This window comes from Zosterops lateralis (assembly GCF_965231275.1).
Source record: "Zosterops lateralis genome assembly, chromosome: 17".
In the NCBI taxonomy this organism is placed as follows: domain Eukaryota; kingdom Metazoa; phylum Chordata; class Aves; order Passeriformes; family Zosteropidae; genus Zosterops; species Zosterops lateralis.
In genome coordinates, this window is record NC_139777.1 from 1,122,331 (window position 1) to 1,146,886 (window position 24,556).

At 42.9% G+C, this 24,556-nt stretch overlaps 1 protein-coding gene across 1 annotated transcript in view; it reads right to left on the reverse strand.

Annotated features, from left to right (window-relative positions):
- The window catches only part of TMEM132C (transmembrane protein 132C), a gene marked incomplete at its 5' end in the record, with an annotated part of 187,102 nt that overhangs the window by 55,232 nt on the left and 107,314 nt on the right, over positions 1-24,556 (reverse strand). Inside the window, one exon of the mRNA XM_083873973.1 lies at positions 20,053-20,199. Within this exon, the coding sequence (XP_083730099.1) occupies positions 20,053-20,199 (147 nt within the window). The remainder of the gene's footprint in view (positions 1-20,052; positions 20,200-24,556) is intronic.

Here is a 24,556-nt window from a genome sequence, read left to right on the forward strand (position 1 = left end):
CATGAGCTGGTGGTTCCTGTGGTGCTCAGAGTGTGTCAAAGCTCTCTGTGGGGTCATGGAGTGGTTGTAATTTTATAAGTGTCTATTATAAAATCGGCTTTTCACAAGATGTGTGCTATATAATTATATATATTAATATATTTTATATATATATTTATATATATTATATATTAATATATAATATATATATTAATAACTTTGTGGTAAGGATAGAAGTTTTTATTTCTGCTGTTAGTAAAGAAAATTAGGCATAGTGGGAGTAGTTGATACAGTCGTTGCTTAAACTGTTTGTTTGGTTGGGATAACATCAGTGAACAGGGAAAGAAAACCCTGCTATTGATATAATATGGTTAAACTGTTTGTTATCAAAATAACATCCAGTGAACATGGAAAGAAGACTCTGCTATTGATACCCCAACCATCAGCATCTCCCATCTGAGGAAAGTGTGGCCCAAGGCCCAAACTAAAAGTGATAATGAAGGTGACAATGGAGGTGATAATGAAGACACAGCCCAGAAACACAAATGCTCTGAAAAGGCAAACCCAAGGAGGGGTCGGGCTAAACAGTTCCTGGAATATGGAAAATAGTTTATAGAAAAATATGAATATTCAACAGATTGATGCACTAAAAGGGTATTTAACGTGCCTTTGGAATAGCAGGGTGTGGACTTTCCTGAATGCTTGGCCCTACTTCCTTTTGCTTAATCTGCTTCCTAATTGTCTTATTTTTTTATTATTAAACCTATTTCTTAAAGTTTATCAGGAAAGTGAATTCTGTTTTTCACATGTACCACTCATCTCTCTGCCCTGGCCTCCTGAGAAGAACTGGCTCAATGCAAAAAAAAACCAGGAGCTCCTTAAAAATGTATTGGCACATCCAAGCTGAAATTTCTCAGGATGAGGGAGTGATAAAAAACGACTCTGCCGTGAACTTTGAAGCATCAATTTGTTAAAGAGGCAGCGATTCCCCTCTCTGAGCAATGCTCTTTGTGCCGTGGAGCCTTGCAAAGGCAAATGATGTGTGCCAGGAACGTTTTCAGAGGTGTTGATATGAAGGACTGGGTGATGCAGAGTGTCTCAGGAACAAATGAAGGCTGCCCAGAGAGCTGAAGTTACAGTTTAAGCCCTGGCACTGTGTTTATCAATATTTTCCTTCCCCAGCCGCGTTTCCTGACATTTACGGCAAAAAGGAAAACTCTGCAAAAGGTCAGCACAGGACTCTGAGTGTTGTGAAGTGTGTGATCTAACAAAAGAGCTGATGACTTTCACCCAAACTTGCCTGATCATTGTGTGAACTCACAAACAACAGACCCTGAGCAAAGAAAGATCCATCCTGGGTGAGACCCCCCCAGCTGCAGGGAGCCAGGACTTCAAATGTCTTTAAGGACTTCAAAGCAAACCTGAATTATGGCTCAGACTTTGTCTACCTGTTCTGTCCTTTGAATGCTGGCACATTGTCCTGAGTGATGGTTTACACTGAAAATATGGTTTCAATTAACAGGACACTCTGTGACCACATTGGGACTAAACAAATACAAAATGTGAGAGAATGTCCACAAGTTCCATTGATAAAGTGAAAAATGAGTTGTTCCAGATCCCACCAAAGACCTGCAGAAGCTCCAAACTCCAGCTCCAAACTGTGCCTGGACTGCCAGGGCTGTGCTTCAAAGCAAGGCTGAATGAAGGCTGAGACTTTGCCTACCTGTCCTGCCTTATTTCTTTTGAATGCTGGTAAAACATTGTGGTGATTTACGCCACACTGGGGCTAAACAAACACCAAGTGTCAGAGGATGTCTATGAGTTCCACTGATAAACTGATAAATAACTAATAAAATAAATAACTGATAAAATAACTATCTGGCTTAGGCTTTGTCTACCTGTTCTAGTTCTACCTTGTTCCTTCTTTTTTTTTTTTTTTTCTGAATGCTGGCACAACACTGTCCTGAGTGGTGATTTACACTGAAAAGATGGTTTCAATTAACAGGAGACTTTGTGACCACACTGGGACTAAACAAACAAAAGATGTGAGAGGATCTATGGGTTCCACTGATAAAGTGAAACATGAGTTATTCCAGATCCCACCAAACAAACTCCAGCCCCCAGTGCTGTGTCTGGATTGTCAGGGCAGCCCTTTCCTTCCACACTCCCCAAAAAAGAGAGCATAAGAAAAAATCTGTGTTTGAACTGCAGCTCCACCTTCTCCATCCCTCTCTGATGGTTTTGCTGCAAGACTGCACTTGCACTTCCTTTTCCACGAGTATATTTCACTTTATTTCCCCCACATTGCTTCTCAGATTTTTGGGAAATTCCATAACACCACACCAAGAGCTGCCAGCAGCAGCCAGAATTGCTTTTATTGCTGTTTAACACAGTGCTGAATTTAAATGGCTAAATGTATATGACTCTCTCACACATGAATACAAACTGCTGCACAGCAAAACTTTATTTTATCAAATTAAAATGCACTATAGTGTGAATTTATTGTATCTTTGCTCATAAGTGGTTTTATGCATTTGATTTTTTTTGTGTGTGTGTGTTTTAGGGTTTTGGCAGTAGATGGGAAGCAATCAAAGTCTCATTTCAAGCAGCCGTGTAAGCAATTCTCATTTACAGAAGACAATGAAAAATTAATCTAAAATGAGTGTAACTAAGTTTTCATAGAAACAACAAAACCACTCAGACATTATCATTTTCAACAGCTGTTTACTGTCTTCATCTACAAAATCACCTGTCAAATTTTACTGTTGCCTCCAGGGGAGGAAAAAAAAAAAGCCAACCCCAAGTGCCTGTGTGAGTTAATAAAATGCTCCATGTGTAACACAGATACTGAGGGCTCCCTTTTTTCAATTATAACTCTTAGCAGACATGATTGAGGGGATGTTCAACACCTCCTCTCTCTCCTGAATGTTGGAATTCCACATGTTGAACAAACCCAGCCATGGGTGGTGGGTACAGCTGGGTGTTTTCCTCTCTGGAACATCCACCAAGGGGAAAAACCACATCTGTCCCTCCTGGAAAGCTCCAAAACACACATGAAATGCAAACACATGAAGGGAGGACAGGAGGGATGGCAGCAGTGTGGAGTGTTGCTCTGGGGGAATGGGGATTCCTGTCCCAGTTTGTCTCAGTTTGGGAGGGATTTACAGGGAGCTGGGTAATTCCAGGTGATGCCTGTGATGGGAAAGGTGAACCCAAAGGGTTCCTGATCGCCTGGCATGGAAATCCCAGGGACAGCCCAATCTGCTGATGGCTGGATGTAGCCCTGGTTTGGTTTTCTGAAATTCCTTTCCCAGGGAATTTTCTGTCAACAGGAGAAATGTTTTTGTAGCTGTCCCTTTGTTATTCATCCCTTTCCCCAGGAGGGACTTCTCCTTGCTGTCCCTCTGCTCTGCCCAATGGGAGTGAAGAGGTTTGTCTTTGTGTCACCAATCCAATTGGTCTGTGTGAAATGGGATAAAAGGGAGACACAGCCCAGAAATAAAGGAGTCATTTTCAGCCTCCTGAAGTCACAGTCTGTGTTGTTGTGGACCCAGCCAGCCCAGGAAAGGGATGCAGACAGCAGAGACAAGCACAGAGCAGCTGAATTAATCATCCTTCACATGCAGATTCTCAGGCTGAAGCTGCTGCTGTCCCTAATTTCAGATTTAGGAGAGGGGAAGGAGTTAATTATTGAAGGGCAGCTACAGGGAGTGGGATGCACAGCTCCTATTGACTTCCTTAATGGTGGTAAAATGTGCAAATCCTGTGCACTGTAGCTGAATTTAAATTACAACGATTACAAAATATAAAGCCTAAAAAAAGAGGATTTCTACATGAGCAGATTTAGCCCAGACACAGACTCCCTCCAGACCTACATTTTGTTTACAGGCAAAGCAGACTGCTGCCTCCTGAATGCCTAAATCCCCACGAGGATTATTTATCCATCCTCCCCACCCTCCTCATGAACCATCATTCCTGCTGCTCAGTGGCCTGGGGGAGATCTCCTGGTTGTGGGTTCATCCCCATTTTCTGGCCATTGTCCAGCAAACCACTCTGGATGTGCAGGGGCTGCTCAGATGATGCACAAGCCCATGAGGACACGTTGCTCAAATAGATCCATAACATCAACAACAATAGCAGTGCATTTCTCTGGCTGCTTTCAGACAGAATTTTCGTTCCCAGCTCTGGGGAGGACAGGACTATTAACCTGTTTTGTGTTGTCAGGGCTGGGGGACACATAAATGAAGCGACTTGCCCAAGGTCATGCAGGAGTTCATGGGAGAAATGAGGACACAAACAATGCACTCGTGTTTAAATTGAGTCCTGAGGAGTTGGCAGAGCTCTGCCTCCTGTCTGAGGGGGGCTCTGACATTGGTAGGAAGCAAATCAGTGAGTTAGAGAGTAGGAACCAAATATTTTTTAAATTATTTGCATCGACTCTCATGTTAACCAGCCCAGATCCAGAAAGTCTGTGACAGTTTAATTCATGTTAAAGCCAAGAAATTATAAATCTGAGCCTGTTCTACATTACTGACCAAACACAAGCCATGGTTCTAAATTCCTTAAAAACAATCAACATGCAGTTACTTATAATGGAATTTTAAAAACTGCAAAAACCAAAAACTACCAGCACCACCCTGCCCTTCCCTGCAGCCCATATAGAGCAAGTCCTGCGTTTCCTTTCTCCATCTCAATCTGTACACAAATGTGCACTGGCAGGTCCCTATTATGAATGTTACCAATTTACACCTCACTTTTTGGCTCTGTTTTAAGAAATATACTTTGCTTTCAAGTTGAAATCTGTGGCAAGATTCTCGTTTCTAAAAGTACCAAAGTAGCTCTGGGGTTTTCAACAACACAAGTTCCTTTCAAACTCTGATTGCTTTCAAATGCATCTGCTTTCTCCCAGGCATTGGGAATTCAAGGCCCCAGAAGTTCTGAAAATTCCAATTCAGGCTGTTAAAATAACTTTTTTTTTTTAAATTTAGGTACTATAAACTACAGCAATCAAAGTATTTATGCACTGCCTCACTTGGCAGTGCCAAGCCTAAGTGAAACAGATGGCCAGCTCAGGTTTCCAAAAGTGACTCAGATACTCAGGAGCCCAACTCACTCAGGAAGTCAATACCAGTTAATCTTCCAAATGTCAAATGGCACTTTGGAAAAATAGCACTTTCCATTACCAGCGAGGACCTGAAAACTCTGTGTTTTCTTAAATGTTTGTTTTGTAGCAAGCAATACCCCAGGCTCCACCTTTCTGTCTTTTTGTGTTCAAAGGACAAGTGAGCACTGGGGTAAAGGCAGTTTGTGCAGCAGGTCCCCAGCATATCTGCCAGTCCTGTGGCCCTGATATTTCTGAGTCTGAAAGATTTTTAGCCTGCTAGAAGCTGAACTTTTTCTGAAGGAAAATTTTCTCAAGAAAGCTTCTTCTCCAAACAATCCTGGCCAACAACTCTCCTTTCTCAGAACAATCTTTCTCCAGGTGGTGTTTTGCTGTTTCTCCAGTTTAACCAATGGGATCAGAGAGGTGTCGTTCCTGTTCCCCAACCATGTTCAGTCTGGGTGGGAACACCTTATAAAAGGCAGTGAGAATTAGACAATAAAAGCCTTTTCTCTGTGCTCTTTGCCTTCTGAAATATTTGGAGTCTTTCTTTGGTGTCCTACAGTGACACAGTCCTGCAGCTCTGTGGCTTTTTTTCCTCTAAAGGACACTTTGAGGCAGCAACTGAAGGTGGGGAGGAAAGAATTGAAGACTAAAGATGCTCAAAATTAGCAGCAATTAGGGTGCCACAGCTTTGGCACAGAGACTGCACCCACCCCACACAAGAGCCCTGATCTTTGGGGGCTCAATCAGTGTCTTGTAGCCCTGGTTTGTGCCTGAGGTGTTTTGGCTTCCTGAAATTCCTTTCCCAGGGAATCTTTTGTAAACAGGAGAAATGTTTTTGTAGCTGTCCCTTTGTTATTCATTCCTTTTCCTAGGAAAAATTCCTTTCCTACTTGCTGTCCCTCTGCTCTGACCAATGGGAGTGAAGAGGTTTGTCTTTGTGTCACCAATCCAATTGGTCTGTGTGAAATGGGATAAAAGGGAGACACAGCCCAAAAATAAAAAGGTAATTTTCTGCCTTCTGAAGCTCAGAGTCTGTGTCCTTGTGGTGTAAAACAGCATCAGTGTCCAGCAGAAATTTCAGGTGAGTGAAGAAGGGCTGCATCAGACTATAATGACAATTAATTAATTAATGCAGGGCATGGCTGAGGTGTCTCTGCAGCCCCTGACAAACCCCCCAGCCCCAGAGCTTTTGACAGAAAGAGCCCCCAGGACAGAGTGCAGGGATTGAAGGGAATATTCTGGATTCCAGAGATCAACCACTCCCCCTTCTGCCACCAGGGACCTGAAGTAGCCCAGGCCAGAGCTCTGTTGTGATGGAGAGCTCAATTCTGTGATCCAGAGGTCACCCAGACACTCCCAGCACATTTCTGCTGCTGGTTAAAGGGGTAATTAATCAGATCAATGTCCTTCCCAGAAATTGACTGGAACTGGAGGGAGAACTGAGTGCTTTTGGTGTTTTTAACCTGGCATGTCAGGCAGAGGAACAATGACCATTATCTCCAGTATATATCTGAGGAGAGGGAGAAGTTTAGGGAGCTGATTTCTACCCACATCACTAAACCTCAGAGCAAAATGACAGATAAATGTGGAAGCTGGTTTAGAGAAGGGACTAGAGGGACACCAGTCCTACAAAGACCTTGAAAGTTAACTTTATACACCTTCAGGAAACTCTGGGAAAGCCTACAAGTTCCAGACGTGCAAATCCAGCATTTTCAGGTATCAAAACCACCTGAATATCAAAAGCAGAAACAAATTTGGGGTTAGATACCTCCATAACCTTGGACAAAAGTGAAAATTCTGTCACTGACTGATGGTAAAATGGAAACTCTGGTGAACTGGAATGCACAGAAGGAAGCCAACACCAGGAATGACACACTGCAAACTGTAAAATTAGAAGTGCATAGATCTCCCTCTAATAATTTCAATCTTTAGTCTTTGTTTAGCACTCTGTTGTTTTCAGCACAAAGAAAGAACCTCATGGCGTCAGCCCCAGGAGAAATGTGACTTTCCTTAGAAAAAGAACAACCATTATCCTTTTCAATTCCCTTTCAAGAGCAGTAATTTCAATACTTTCTTTTAAAATTTAAGTTACAACTACTTAGCAAAGAGAGAATGAATGTTGACATATCTTTCCTGCATCTAATAATCCCTTTCCTTTCACTTAAACTATCTTTTTCCCTGCAGAGGGTTATTATCATCGAGCTCCTTGGAGTCTGACAATAATTGAGATGTTTTGGCTATTGGAGTCAGAAGCATTAAGACTTTTAAAAAAGAGCAATACAGAAGACAGAAATTGAAATGCCCAAATCATCTACACTTGATTTTAAATGAGAGACAGAAAACTTTTAAAGGCTCAGGAGAAGTTTTGTCTCCTCATTTCCAGCCGACTCAGAGTCCTCCTCCTCCTGCCAAGCCTGAGCACTTGGTGACCCAGCAAATTATCCTCCTGTTTCTTGTTTTCCTTCAGATCCTGCCTGCTGAGAGAGGGGACACAGAGCCTGGTGACCCTGCAGAGCTCAGGGCCACCCTGCACAGCCCCGAGCTCTGAGCTGTGGAACAGCCTCGGGATGGGAAATGTCAGCCCTGCCCTCAGCATCACCAGGAGGGACAGGGGCAGGCTGCAGCCAGGGCTGCTGTCAGCTCCAAAAACAGAGTCCAGAGCTGCTGCTTGTCCCTGATCCCATCATCACTGCAAGAACAGTGCTCCAGAGCTGATCCTTGATTTGATCCCATCATCACTGCAAAACCGGTGCTCCAGAGCTGCTGCTCCTTGTCCTGATCCCATAACCAGTGCTCCAGAGCTTCTCCTTGTCCCTGATCCCATCATCACTGCAAAACCAGTGCTCCAGAGCTTCTGCTCCTTGTCCCTGATCCCATAATCACCCCACAGCCAGAGCTCCAGAGCTGCTGCTCCATTTGATCCCATAATCACCCCACAGCCAGAGCTCCAGAGCTGCTGCTCCATTTGATCCCATAATCACCCCATAGCCAGAGCTCCAGAGCTGCTCCTTGTCCCTGATCCCATAATCACCCCATAGCCAGTGCTCCAGAGCTGCTGCTCTATTTGATCCCATAATCACCCCATAGCCAGAGCTCCAGAGCTTTTTCTCCTTGCCCCTCATCCCTCACACTCACTCTTGCTCCTCCTCTCTCCCCAAGGTGTCTCCACCAGGATTTTGGCTGCCAGTCTCTGACAAGAAAACAAAAAAGGGGCATCCAGGGGCCAGAGTTGTGTGAAATGAGGGAGTTGTGCTGTTGGGAATTGTCCCCAAGGCAGCACAGACCAGGCTGGGCTCCCACAAAAAGGAGCTGGGGGCTACAATCAGCTCTTGAATTTCAGGAGCAAGAACCTCATCACTTCAGTGCCTTGGAAAATTCCATCTTTCCCTGGTTAAGGTGAAAAACTGAAGGGTTTTCCACACTTCCCTGAGTCTGATTTCAGCCATATCTGGAATAAGTCTAATAAAAAAAGCTAAAGAGAGCAGGAGCTGTTAACAATTAGCCACTAATTACATGTGTAGATGCTTAAATAGCAGCATTTCCAAATCTTGGGGCCAGCACATACTGTAAATCTTTCATGTAAAGGCTTTGCAGAGAAAGGAATCCTCAAACCCTCTTTAACATCTTCAGGGGAACAAAAGATCTTTCTGTACACTCTCTGACATTGCTCAGGAAACAGCAAATTATCTGATTCAATTGGCTCATGAGTAAAAGAGCACACAGCAATTAACTCCTTAGAAACCAAATGCCCCTTGGAGAGGATTAAAAAAAATTATATTAAATAGATAATAAAATAAGAAATGCAAGAATTTAGGACTAATTTCTCCTAATAATTTAGGGGAAATGCGAGAAAATTTAAGGGAAAAAAAGTTTAAGGTGGGAAAGAAAAATAGTGTTAAATATAAGAAAAATTCTCATGCAGAAATGTAAGAAAAATTCTCATGCTCATCCTCAGCAGTCATTACCATCACAAAGGGATGGAGTGTCCAACAATCGAATCTGAAGAGATAAGTTACCCAGCACAGCCCACAAAAGACTCAGAATTAATGGCTTTGCTTCCTGGCAAAGTGAAGTCATGCCTGTGTGTTGGTGAATCATTCTCCAAAGGCAGGAACAGCTATAACAGAGCCTGACAAATACCCCAGGCAGCTGCTTACCCCACATGGGCTGGGGTTTAAATTCAGGGTCACTGAGACTCTGCTCTGTGTCTCTGAAAATGGAAACACGCAGAGAAGGTGGTAAAATAATAATAATAATAACTAGAAATAATAATGATTAGAAATAATAATGACTAGAAATAATAATGACTAGAAAAAATAGTAATAATAATATTAATAAATTTATATTTAATAATGTATTTATAAATAATAATTTATATTTAATAATATATTGATACATTAATGCATTAATATATAATATATAATACATTAATATATTAATATATTATATTATATTGTGTTATATAAATTATATAATATATAAAATACAGTGTATATAATATGACAATAAGAATTTTAATAAATTGAATAACTTTATATCTAATAATATATATATATAAAACAATTTCTATTTAATAATATATCAATACATTAATATATATATTGAGGTATATATTATATTTTCTATTGTATTATATAAATTACATAATATATAAAATATAGTGTATAGAATATGACAATAAGAATTTTAATAAATTTAATAACTTTATATTTAATAATATATTTATATATAATGATTTCTATTTAATAATATACCAATACATTAATATATTAATATATATTATCTATTGTATTCTTTAGATTATATAATATATAAAATATAGTGTATATAATGTGACAATAATAACTAATAAATTTAATAACTTTATATTTAGTAATATACTTATCTATAATGATTTCTATTTAATAATATATCAATGCATTAATATATTAATATATTAATATATTAATATATAATATATTATCCATTGCATTATATAAATTACATAATGTATAAAATATAGTATATATAATATGACATATTATATATTATAATACTATATTAATATATAATATAATAAAGTTGTTGTTGCTGTTGTTATTATTATTATTATTATTATTATTATTATTATTTCCTGAGCTTTGAACTCTGGGCCCTGGAAGGATCCTCTTGCCACGCTGTGCCCATGCTCCAGGGTCTAAATTCCCACAAACACAGAAATGTTCGTTCCTACTTGTCCCTACTTCCCTCCACAGAAATGTTCTTCACTGAAAGCTGAATCAGACTCCAAACTCAAACCCTGCCTGTCTCTGTCTGTGCCCATAGCAGGGCCTGAACTGCTGGTGCCAATTACAGACTCATCTCTCCAGAATGCGCTGCTGAGGTCAAACCCAGGCAGGGAAATGAGGAATCCCCTGGGAGCCGCTGCTGGGGAAGAGTTCACGCTTCCCCAACATTTCACAACTCAGAGGCTGTTTATGCTCAACACGTAAAAGCCACTTGCCCTGCAGTGTCCTGGGTTTGCCCTAAATGCACTTTGCAAAAACTCTGGGTATCTTGTGGGATTTATTTATTTTTTTGTTGAATTAATGGTGTGGGTTTATTAAAGCACAACAAACCTCTGCTGATTTGCATCACTGAGGGATGTGGCAATTAGAGCAGGTTTGATGACTCTGTGTTTCACCTCACCTCTGCCAGCCCCAGAAATGCTGAAGAGAACAGGAGGGACTGCCTGTCAAAATAATTAACACAGCTTTGATTAACAGGACATGGCAACAATCCCCACCTTGGGTGGTTCTGGAATGGACTAAAATGAGCAAAAATTGAGTTTCTGGCCAGTTCTGAGTGCTCAAGTCCCCTGCACTCACTGTGACATTTCCAGGTTGACTTTTCCAGGAGTTCTGTTGGGAATTTCCCCTGCATTTAAACAGTGTTTATCTGTCAGGTACAGGAGTTTTACAGCAGGAATAACCAAACTGTGGGAGCTGCACAAACACAACCCAGACAGCCAAACACCCACAGCAATGAACAGATCCAGCTTTTAAATCCCCCTTACCAGTCTCATTAAATCTCTGGGCATTTCTCAAGATAAAAATTGACAAATAGCATCTCCAAGTGGAGAGCCTCACCACGCTCCTGCACTTTCCTCAGAGGTGACAAAAGAAATGCCACAGGAAATGATAATCACAAGCAATTAAAGCCTCCAAAGTGAAGTGAACAATTGCTAAACTAACCAGAGAGATTCTCTGCTCCTCTGGGGATTCTCAGTGGGACTTGCTGAGCTCTGCCTTGGCTGAAATCTGGTCCTGGTGGAGATGCACATCACACACATCACAGATTTCTTGTGCTCAGAGCATCCCAGGGAATGAATTCCACGCCACACAGACACTGTGTGAGCTGCTCTGGCAAAGAGGACAGATGTAAACACTGAATTTCTCATCAGTGATGCTTTGGTTGACAGGACACCTCCTGGTGGCACTGCTGGATGTGCCAGTCTCATTAAAACCAGTCCAATTCAGTGTCTGAGGTCACTTGAGTACTCTGGCAGAGTCATTATTGAATTCCTACCAGTGTGATTACACAGAGTGCGTGCTCAGTCCATTAATCTGCAGCATGGAAACCAAAAATCAATGGGGTGCTGCTTCAAACTCCTTTTTTTTTTGTAGTAATTAACATCATGTATGAGGGTTTACACAGGGAGGGCAGTGTGGGAGCTGGTGCCACAGCCCTGGGTGGGAAAAGGTTCACCTGGTTTTCTCAGCAGCAACACCAGAGAGGAGAAACGAGAGAAGAGTCAAAATTTATTCTAAATTCAGGTTGAAATTCTGCCTGCAAAGGGAATTTTGCCGTTTGCTTCAATGAAGACAAGGTTTCTTCTCTGGGAACTGAACTGGGACTGAATTTCCTGGCAAGTCACCAGGAAGGAATTCAGCACTGATGGAGACAAAAGCCTCTCTACAACAAACATCTCAGTTTTCTTTAATAAATCCACTTCTCCATGAAATTACTCCCATGTTGGTAAGAGAATAACAGCAAAGTTGTAGGAGTTTTTTGTGAATGGCCATGGGACAAACCCCTCTACACTGATTCAGTGGATGTGGATTGATTTAAACTAATCCTTGACACTGATCATCATCCTGAGCCTTCAAAGCAATAGGGGCTCATCACATTTATCCAAGCAAAAACATTGAATTGGCTTAAGGAAAAAGTGCATCAAAAAACATGAGCAACTTTCCTATAATAGTGCTACTTTCATTTTTCATTCTCCAAAAAGGATGTGCTTACAGATCCTAACTGTCCAGAACATTTCATGGCACAAACCAGGGTTACACATCCCAAAATCCTCCCAGGCAGCTCCTACCAAGTGGTTTTTTGAAACTTGTACCTTTTACAACAAGGACTCAGCATTTATAATGCTGAATAATTCTCCACCTGTTTCATAGAGCAATCCCTGTTATTATCTAACAAAAGAAATAGGGATTTTTTTATCATTTTAAACAGGCAGTAACATCAAACCAAAGTCACTTTGATTGGAAGAATAAATCTCAGTAAACCAGTGCAGAAATAAATGGTTCAGCTGTCTGATATATTGTATTTTATGTAGGGAATGGAAAGGTTTCAGATAAATTGTGGTGCTTCACCACCATTAGCTGCTCAGCTGAGACTGATCTGACAAACACACAAGGTGGAAAAACATATTTTAAATAATTTAATTATCTTTTAATTATGATATTATAACCAGCTTTCTTGAGGTCTCTCCTCACCAGCTTTAGGAGTTTTGTTATTACAGAATTCCTCTGTAAAGCAGCAATGGCACCGAGGCCTTACATGTGTAAGAAACACATTTCAATTTGCTTCCCCCGAATACTAACAAAGTTCTTATTCACTTTACTCTTGAAAGGTTTGGCTTTTGGCACTTTTTTTCCTAAATTTTCTCCATTCTTTATTGCCTGACTGATTTATTTCCTCTGCTGTGCAAGTTCCAGAGTTGCTTGGCAGCGTGATGTGGTATTGCTGAACTCAGCTGTTCCTGGCTCTCAGCAGATGTTTCTGCTTCAAAGGCAGGGTGAGGAATAAAAAAAAACCCAAAAAAAACCACACAGGCACAAATTCCTCCTCCCCAACCCTGCATCTTTTGTCTCTTATCTTCCTCTGCCTCCAAATCTCAAGGAAGGCTCTGTCACAATGGATCCCAAACCATCCAAACACAAAAATAAAGAGCTGCCCCTGCCCCAAAGCAGATTTGGAGTGCGAGGAGAGAAGGAGCAGAAGTGTCGGTGTTCAGGAGAAGATCCTCGTGGATAAATTCAGTGAATTACAGGTTATTGCAGTGGGAGGCACTGGGGATTGCTGTGGGCAGGAGATGACAGAGACATGGGCAGTTTCTCCTCCTGAATATTCCAGGAGTGCTTCAAAAACGCCTCTCCAGGCAGAAAAGCAGACTGTGTGTTTGCAGCTCACTCCTGAGAAATGATCACCTTGTCAGGGAGTCAGAGAACACTGTGACCCTGCACTCAGGAGTTACAGTGATTATTGAACCTGCCTGTCAATCCAGGTGGATGGAAAGCTCTTGTCCTGTTATTCCATGATCCCACCTCCATTCTGTTTGTGTGGGCTCTGCTCTATTTGCATGACAATGAAATAAAACAACTCATCCAACCTGCCTGGACTGGCTGCAGCTCTCAGCAAGGCTGGGTTACTGCAGGAACCCACTCAGCCTCCAGCATTTGGGTTTAATAAACAGGTTAAAAAAAAAGCTTTCCCAAATTGTACAAATTTACTGTGCAAACAGATTTGATGTTTTCACTTGGGCAAGGAATATGTGAAGAAGCTCCTTTCTCTCAGAGCTTCAGCCCTTCTGCTTCCCAACAGAGCCAGGAACTCCAAAGTAGATAAAAAAATTAAAAAGAACAATTATTGCAACTGAAAGGTCTGTGGATATCACGGATGGATCTCTTTAATGCATTTTCTGATCTCATCTCTACTAATTAATTCCTTCTCTTAGATAAAAAGCTCATGGGCATGCCTTACTCCTTGGCCAATACTATTTTAAGCTACGTATTAAGATTATTGTTGCATTTTTTGAATGGTCAGGACTAAGTCTGACAGTGGCTCTGTTTAAAATCCAACAAGAAAATTCCTTTCAAGAGCTGGCCTTGAAAAACCTCAGGTGAGATAAAAACCCCCTGCCTTGAATTTCCAGCAGAAGAGGGAATTCCCTCCCCAGGCAGAGTGTGCAGGTGAGGCTGTTTTACACCACAGTGACACAGACTGTGAGATTCAGGAGGCTGAAAATGACTCCTTTATTTCTGGGCTGTGTCTCCCTTTTATCCCATTTCACACAGACCAATTGGATTGGTGACACAAAGACAAACCTCTTCACTCCCATTGGGCAGAGCAGAGGGACAGCAAGGAGAAGTCCCTCCTGGGGAAAGGAATGAAGAACAAAGGGACAGCTACAAAAACATTTCTCCTGTTGACATAAAATTCCCTGGGAAAGGAATTTCAGCAAACTAAAACACCTCAGGCACAAAACCAGGGCTCCATGCAGGAGCTCTGGGCCAGCACAGCAGAGCAGCAATTCCTGAGAGACACCACAGATGATCCTCCCTCCTCCCTGCCTGCTCAGGGCTTTGATGAACACTGCTGACATTCAAAACAGCCCAAGAAGAGCCATGAGAGGCTCCTTTGGGAAGGCACCTCCTCACCCCAGCCTTGTGTGCCCTAGAAAAGCTCTCATGGCACCGCACAGCACAGCACAGCTGGCTGATGTGTGCAGATGTGTCCCTGGCACTGTCCCTGCACACAGCTGTGCCCTGCTCTGACCTGGGTTAGGCATCTTGACAAAGAGAAACCTCCCAGGACAAGGACAGCAGGCAAAAAAGAATTATTTTGGAGGGGAAGGATGGTGAAAGCAGCAGGTGAAGGCTCAGCTGGAGCTCCTGATGTGGTTGTGGACACATCATTACTATTCAGGACAGTTCATGTAACAACACATGGAACTCTGATTTCTTCAGAGGGCTCAGAGCAAAGTTTATTGAGACACAGATCCTTTTATCCAGTGTTTGGGTACAATGAATAGGGCTGGTCCTTTAGGGCACCACCTTTGTGTGAACATCTCTGCCAGTGAACAAGGTGGAAAAGCAGCAGGTGCCAGGAGGAGGAGGAGATCTACAGGGATTGTTTATAGGGATTGTTTTGGGGTCCTCCTTATGATTTCCCAGGCCAGACTGAGAGAGTTCTGTCCTTGGCTTTCCCACAGGCTTCAAGGCACTGCCTGGAGCCTAAAAATCCATGTTCTGACCACAGACACACATTCCCACTGCAGGCACACAGTGGCTGAGCACAGGAATGGCCCCCAGGGCTGCACCAGTCTCTGCCAGCAGCCCCCAAGGCTGCACTGGAATGTGCACAGGGCTGCCAACAAAGAGCCACAATCAGGACTCTGCTGAGGCTGGAAGACTTTTAATTCAGGTCGTTGAGCCCAACCATCCACCCAGCACTGCCAAGTCCATTATCAAAGCACATCCCCAAGCACCACATCCACTCTTGTTTCCAATCCTCCAGGGACACATTCCATGTTCCAGGGCTGGACAAACCTTTCAGTGGAGAATGTTTTTCCTCATATCCAACTTAAACATCCCACGGTGCAGTTTGAGGCATCTCCTGTTGCCCTGAGCTCACAGCTGGCTCATGTTCAACCAGCTGCCAACCAACACCTCCAGGCTCTTCTTCCAATTTTTCCTTGAATTATGGAGGCTTCATTCTGCTCAGCTGAGGACATTTAACTCCTCATCCTTTGCCATGATGTTTCCCCCCACATCCAATGAAGAATGGAGATTCTCCTGAGCTCTCCTTTTGTTCATATATCTATATAAAATACCTGGTCACATGTGAATTTCTCGTAAATGAATGGAAATAGTTTCTGTTTCAGGGTTTAATGGTGTAAGACACCCATTGCTACAGTATCTCTCCAGTTTGTAGAGCTCAGCCCCTGCAGACACAGATGTGACCTCCAGTACAACCCCCCAAGCAGCTACAGCCGTGACCTGTGCCAGCTCAGCTCTGCTCCTGCCTCACTTATCACTCAACTGGCATGAAAAAATCCTCAGCCACAAGCACTAAAACCTCTGAATCTCTGTGGCTGCAAGGTTTTGAGGTCAGCAGGCACCACTGCCACTCTGCTGAGCTCTGCAAACCACCCTGACCCAAAACTGCCAGGGCAGGGTGACCCAGATTCTGAAATAATTAATACCAACTTCCCTGCTGACACTGTGTGACTGCTGCTGTCTGTTCTCATCCCAGGCTGTGCTCTGGTGCAGGCAGACACACCACACATGGCTCACACTTCCTCCAGCCTGACTCATGGTGTGCAGACACTCTTTACTTTTGTTTTTTCCATCACAAGGGAGTTGATTTCACTGACATCCCTCGGTGGCATATGGTGCTACCAGACAGAGCAGGGATCTGCACAGAATTGCAGCAGCTTTGTTGCTTTTCCTCCACGTGCTGATGATATGAAAAAAGAAGTATTTTTCATAATGATATGAATAAAAAAACCCACCCCCAGCCTGGTAACATCAGTGCTGTGATACCCAGACAGTGTTAAAACACAGCCACAACAAGCCCGGTCCAACAGAACTGAGGGAATTAGTGCCTGAAACATCCCCACAACATCTGGAAACACTCTCCCCCAGCCTGTCCTTTTATCAGACAGATGGCTGCAGGGCTGTAAGCCCACAGCCCTCTCCAAAAGGTTCAAGGCCAAGAGGATAAAGTGCTGCATCACAGCAGTTCTCCATTATGTCACTTTTTCTGAACCTCTCTGTTCTCCCACTCTCAGTTCCTGTGCCCGGCTGATGGAAATCTGCAGCTCTGGGGTTCCACAAATGGAGTTTGGTGGGATTCCTTTCCCCCACAAACCAAGTGGGGGCAGAAATGTCAGTCCCAGAGCAGAGTGAGCTTGTTCCAGGACACCCCAGGATTGCAGGAGGAGTCAGGCCTGGATCAGACTCAGTTCTGGGTTCATGACTCAGTTATAGGATGCTCTGGTGCCTTGGCTTTGGCAGAAAAGCCAGACTAAGGAATTCCCTGTGCCCTCCTTGCTCCTGCCCTTCATCTGCCCTCCTCATCCCCACAGGGATGAGCTGTGCTGAAATTTGTTATATTAAATAAAGAAACAACACAAATACCCCTCACTCTGCCTTGGAACAGCTCTCACCCCCTGTGTGACAATCCAGAATAAACTGGATTAACTCCAGCAAACAGGAGCCCTTCCACTTTTTAGATGAATGTGGCATCTCAAAAATCACCCACATCCACTTTTTAGATGAATGTTGCACCTCAAAAATCACCCACATCCCACCTCAGGCTGGAGCCAAACAGAGGCAACACTGAGAGATGGAACTGGTTCCAGCAGTAACCAAAAATACCCTTTTTGTCTGCCCCAAGCACACACATCAAACGTCCAGCGGCAGAAACAACAACAAAGGAAAACAAGCAACCAAGCAGTTGTCTGAGCCTTGTTTTCACTAATCAACACTGTTGTTATCCTCATCAATAGCTACTCCAATCTCAGCAGAAATTGCATTATGAGGCACACAAACATTGCTGATTTCAAGCTGTTTGCAGTTACTTGCCACAGTTGCAAAGCCTTTTTTGAATAATTTTAAGCTAAGCTCTGGTTCCTGCCTTTAGCACCACAAAGTATTAAAAAAAGTAAAGAAGCATGACCCACTTAAATTCTCAAAGGTAATGGTAAACAATTACTGATGTGATGTATCTAAAATATCCCTTGTGTTCTATTATTTAAATATTGTGAAAGGTGTATTTGCTGCTGCTGCTGCATTCAGACTCAAAACTGCTTCTTTCAAAGTGTAATTATATCCACACAGTAACGACAGAGAAATGTGCAAGGAAGGGAAAGATGGGAAGAAAAATCAGGATTTTACTGAGTCTGGGCACTTGTCTCTTGGGCTGTGAAGGAGAAAGAAAAATCAGGATTTTTATTGAGTCTGGGCACTTTTCTCTTGGGCTATGAAGAAGAAAGAAAAATCAGGATTTTTATTGAGTCTGGCCACTTTTCTCTTGGGCTATGAAGGGGAAGGAGTGTGTTGGTTCTCTGTGGTGCAGCAGGGAGATTTCTGAGCAAACACACTGGGAAACTCCTTATGCTACACGAATATACCAACATATTTCTGAGCTGGCTGAGTTTCCTGCAGGGAGGACGAGGCAGTGCTGGTGCTGGAAGTGCAGAATTGCCCCCCAGACCCCCCTGAGGTGGGCACAGAGCTGCACATCCCCACCAGGACCCACACACTGCACAGAGAACTCCCATCAGGGACTCCCAGTTTCCCCACTAAATTAAATTAGCTGAATAGTATTTGTAATTAGCTGAATATTTGAATATCAGTGCTCTGTGCAGAGGGCTGCAAATGACACTCAAGAACTCAGCACTGTGGGCTTCCCCTCAGCTTTCCCCACCCATTTCTTCCCTGTTTTTTTTGTACAAAAACATCTCACTCAACCCAAGGCTCATCACGATTCCAGGAGACGGCGACCACTGACGTGCACAAATGAGAGAGGCATTAATTAAAAACATGGAGTTTTATTTGCATAATTAGCGCCCAAAAAAATATTTTTATGGGTTAATTAGGCTTGATGCAAATTGGATTGAGGAGGTTTAATTTGGGGGTTTGATAACCTGACTATTATAGTTCTGCAGTTGCAAATGTGCTTGGAGCTACACATTGTTCTAAAGCCACGTCTTCCTTTTCAAACTGGGTTAGTTTTTATTCCTAGAAGCCTCAAATTATGTATTTTTCCTTTTCCTTTCCCTTTACCAGTCCTGAGGTGGGCTGACCCTGGTTGGATGCCAGGTGCCCACTAAAGCAGCTCCATCTCTCCCCTCCTCAGCTGGACAGGGAGACAAAAAATAGAATGAAAAGCTCAGGGTCGAGACAAAGACAGGGAGAGATCAGTCACCAGGTGGAAACACTCAGACAACCAGCAAGAGGAATTTCTGCACTTCACAGATGTCAAATATTTGGGCACAGAATGCAGAAGTTTAAATCTGCTCAGGTTCTCTGTGCCTGAAGGTGCCAGGACAAAGCAATAACCAGCCCAAGGATTTCATGATGCTCTTCCACCAGCCCAGGTTTGTGGCTGACAACAATCACAGAGCTGGGGAAGTGTGGTTTGGATGTTTGGGTGTTGTACAGTGGGAAATTCTCTGCAGGGACTAAAGTACAGCAGTGCTGTGAGAATTCATTATCATACCTGAGAAGAGCAAAATAATTTCTACTGGAAATACACAACTTTGCTGTTTGTCATGGAAGAAAATCCTAATTCTGGAGAAAGCCCTGCTTTAGTGTCTGTGGAACAGCCAGACAGCAGACAGGGAGGCAGGCACTGGCAGCCCAGTTCATCCCAGTTCATCCCAGTTCATCCCAGTTCATCCCAGTGACCCCCACAGGGATTTTCCTCAGACACTCACCCAGCAGGCCAAAGGAACCTCCAGTTCTGGAATAATCCAGAGTTTTCTAAAGGGGATTATTCTCTATTACACACTATGGGGTTTGAATTGCCCTCCCTGTGGAAGAACTCACTGCCTGCTCCATGACCCAGCCACAGAGGATGGGACACCTTCAGAGAAACAAGGTCAGAACTATCAAGCCAAAAAAAAAAAATAATTAAAGATTCAGTAAAACCCTTTGAAATTAAGAATATTCATTTTGCTGCCAAAATGACACCATCCCCCAGCCCCAATGCAGGTCTATCCTATTAATTTTTTTTTTTTTCATTTGAACTGATGATTTTTATTACCCATTACAGATCAGCAGATGGTACCACAGTTACCTTGAGTGTCTCCAGATTTCCAGGCCACAGGTTTAATAGCTGTGAGCAGTGCTAGGATGAGCCTGAAGCCTTCCTGAATGGTACCACGGGCATAAATGAGTTTAATGTGCTGAGAAAATGAGGTTCCATACCTGTTCCTGGAGCTCGGGGCTATCCTCTGGCAGATAACTGTGGTGGTGGAGTGTTTCCCTCCATTGCCCACCTCCTGTCTCACGTCCCACTGCCGGGGGTCACTGGTCCTGGCCCCCAGGATGTTCACACCTTTCTTCACCTTGGCCCTGTGGGAAACAGAAATTGGGAAAGGTTTACAAGCCTCACTCAGGGCTGGGATCCCTGGATGCAGCTCAGGCATGGCCACCTCAGCACATCAGTTTTAAGATAAATGTCGTTGTAGGACATGAAAGAGAGACTCCAAAGAGCACAGAAAAAAGGCTTTTATTGTCTAATTCTCACTGCCTTTTATAAGGTGTTCCCACCCAGACTGAACATGGTTGGGGAACAGGAACGACACCTCTCTGATCCCATTGGTTAAACTGGAGAAACAGCAAAACACCACCTGGAGAAAGATTGTTCTGAGAAAGGAGAGTTGTTGGCCAAGATTGTTTTGAGAAGAAGCTTTTTTGAGAAATTTTTCCTTGGGGAAAAAGTTATCAGCTGCCAGCAGGGTAAAATCTCTCAGACCCACAGGTAAATATCAAATATACTTTGTAAGACAGTAATACCATGAATGCAGACCTGTGGCAACATCACAATTTTCTGGACAGGACTGGAGTCAGGAATCAAACTGAACCTGTAGGAAAATCTGCACTCAAAGTTCTTTTCTCCATTCAGGCAATATTTTTTTTTTTTTTCTAAAGAGAAGCTTGTCCCAACAGAGAAGACTCTGCAATATTTGTCTGTATCAAGACAAAATTGTGCCTCATCATTGCACACAGGAAGCTTTTTAATAACTCATTTTTATTTCCAAATGATGTTCTTCCAGATATCAGTGGACAGGTTGTTGCTCCTCTGCCTGACAATTTCCTCTTTCCTGCAGATTGCCAAGGAAATTTCTGTTTAAAATCTCCAGCCTGGAGAGAACACAGCTGTTGGAAAAGACAAGACTGTGCATTTCTAGGATGCACATTTCTGCCACCCTCAGTTGTTATGCCCTGTGGAAAAGTTAACTCTGTTTATCTAGTGACGCTAATAACATCCAGCAACAACTGCGTGGAAGGTTAATTACAGAACACTTGCTAATTAAAGAGCATTTGCACAAAGAATTCCCCAGCAAAGGTGTTGTTTGGGTGCAGAATGTTGAACTGCTGATGCTCAGCTCTATCACAAACCACCAGGAATGGGGAAGAGGGGGAGTTTTGCAGCCATTCCCTTCTGAAAACAGCCAGGGACAAAAGGATGATGAGGATGAGGGGAGGAAGATGCCACTGAGGAGTTCCCAGCCCTGTGAACAGTTTGGCCTCATCCTCAGAGAAATAAGGAAAAGAGCTGCCTGACTCCAGTTAACATCACAGGTCACCACAGCACAGAAGACAAACTTAAATTCACAGTTCTCTGAAACATTTATGCAACACCAAATGTTAGTTACTGAGCAGAAATCATCATCTAGCAAGACACTCTGGTATCTTCCTGACATTTATGAGGACTTGGCAGCTCAGTTCTTTTAAAGAAATGGTCTTTTGGCATCTTCAGCCAATAAAACACTCAAAAGTCGTTAGGAATGAGTGAGAGTACCTGTCTTCGTGCAGTTTTTGCAACAAAACACAATTAATTTAAGGTATTGAAAAAGAAAAGAGTCAGTTTTTTTTCTTCTGGGTATAAAAGCATAAAGGATTAATTCTCTCATTTGTAACATGAAACACCACGGAGCTTTACAGGATCCTGTCTTGCTCTGATCAATCTCTCGTGCCTTCAGCTGAATTACTCAGAAGCAAAAACAGAAAGGCAAAGGGAGAATCAAATTCATTCCTGAAGGCTCATTTAAGCCTTAAGTCCCATTAAGCTTTCCAGTATATTACAGTTCAAAGAAATGAACAATAAATAAATGTTTTGGTGTTTATAAAACACCCCTGCCAATCTCAAAGCTGTGTAAATCCAACAGGATTTCTATAGAAATCTGTATTTTAGGATATGTCTGGATATATTTTAGGACACTGCAATTTGGAGAGAAGTAAAAAACTCATCGTTTAGACTTTGTTCAGGCTCTGAAATGACAAAACGAAATGAGGTTCCCGTGTTTGGATTCTCAACAGAATCACAAACTCTGTCAGCAGCTGCAAATTGCTCTTTCCACCACGGAGCTCAACACAGTCAATACCTGGGCTCCTGTTAATTAGGATGGACATTGTGGATGGTCAGATACACTGCCAGAGGAGCAGACCACAGCCACAATGCCATTTTGTTAATTAACTACAGGATGGGGCATTAAGTTGAGTGGTTTTCACATACACCATTATATAAAGCCCATTAAAAAAAAAAAAAAATTCCATCCCAGGGTAAAGTAGGTTATGTTTAGTGAGGAAAAAATCAATGTTGTGATTGCACTTAGGACTGGAATGAGGGTATGAACACCCAGAAGATTGAACTTCTGAAATAAATATGCAGAAGCACAATTTGCAACTCTCCCTCTAAAAAGGGCATTGAGTTTTACATAACAAGGTCAATGGATGAATCAGAATTAAGTCAGAGAGAACTGAGCCCCACACATTTCCAAATGCAGTCTGTGCGCATTCCACAAACCTTCTCACTCCAATATTTATTTACTTGGTGCTCGAGTGCTAGCAAGGAAAAGCCTATTTAATTAATTACCAAAGATTTGTTGACCTTGTTGGATGCTTGTGATTAAACATTCATTTTTTCAAATCAATAGCGCCGACTTGGTACATAAAAATTTGTATGTTGCACCACCTCAATAAACCCCAAGACCCAAGACCTGGAGGCCAAATGACTTGCCAGTCTCCTTTATTTACCCAGCAAACCTCACAGTGTTTATAAACTGACTGTGTTTATTTAAGGTTGGTGGGGAGGGTGATGATAAATGGAGAGGACAAACAAGTGCTCCAGGTTTCCTCGTGGTGGGATTGGGAAGTTCTTTGCTGTTTCTGCTTCTCCACAAGAGATGGTTGTCCTCACCTCCAGAGGCTTTTCTGCACAGAAATGCAAGAAGTTTTCTTTTTTCCATGACTGGCCAGAACTTGCCAGCTTGGACTCCCCCCCAAAATCTTCCCCTCCAATATAATCCTAAACAATCTCCTGGGAGTGTCACAAAACCACCCCAAACTAAATATGCACAAAACCCAAAGGCAGCAGCTCGTTTATTTGAGGTGATCCCCTGTGTGCTGGAAGTGAAGCACAGCTTTGATCTTCTGACAAAAGCAAAGCTTGGATGGGAAGATGGAACCCAGCCCATCCCTGAGAGCAGCACAGAGCAGCTCCAGCCCTCAGTGGGTAAAGGATCCCCTCCCTCCCTCTGGATGGCTGTCCTGTGTTGTGGTGTAGGATGTGCACACAGTATTTATTCCATCCCCATCCCCATGAGCTGTTGGAACCAGGTGGGGCAGTGTTTTCCCAGGCCCCTCCTTTGGGCTCTTCTGCTCATGGCCCATCAATGCCTTGCCCAGGACTCACAGGGAACTCCCTCCAGGAGCTCTCTCTGTTTAATGGGCCATCAAGGAGCCACTGCACGACTCCTCATCCCATTGGGAGATGCTCCCAATGCCCAGGGGGAGGAGCCAAGCATTCCCACCTGGAGAGAATCTGGGATTTGGGACAGGACAAGCAGCCCTGAGCCACTGGATTCCCAGAGGAGCAGAGCTCCCAGACCTTTCTGTGGGATCAGGAAGAGCCCCTCACCTGGACTGCTCCCAGCACCCTGCTCAGGGTGTGTTCTGACTCTGGCAGTGCTCTTTTATATTACTGAATTTATTTTATTTTACCTTTTTCCCTTCCTTCTTATTAAATTGCGTTTCTGACTTGGAGCCTCTCACTCGTTTTCCTTTCAAACCACGACAATGGGGTTCCAAGCCCTCTGAACACGTGGCAGCCACAGCACTGGGAGATTTTCTTCCTTGAACATCTGAGGTCATTAACTCACAGCACAGGAAATCTCTGCCTCGGCTTTGTCTCAAAATAACCGTCTCTCTTTAAATCTCTCAAATGGGGGAATTAAGAGATTCTGCTGGCATGCAGAGCAAGCAGCATCCCAAAGACATTACAGAGAGTCTCCAGCAGCTTACCCAGGAATCATTACTCCATTTGTGTCGAGACCAAGGAAAAGCATTTATTTACTCACACAATCACACAACAGAAGTGCAATTTCCAAGGAGATATTTAATTTTCAACTCGAAGCTTTCCGTTATACACAAAGATTTCCATTTAGCACCTCACCTTCCTAATGTGTCAAACCTAGAAATGATGCTTCTAATTAATGCATTCTGATCAACTGCAGATAAAAATCTAATTCTTCCATTTCACTATCCTCAAATTACAAGAAGTGTCAGCAGTATTTGGATATAATACTGTACAGCTATTAAAGACACCAACCAAAAGGCAATTGAATCAGCAACCAGGCAGAGCTGGAGATGTGACTGATGATTTAAGGAGCTGAAATTATGGCTTCCTATTTAAATTTAAATTTTT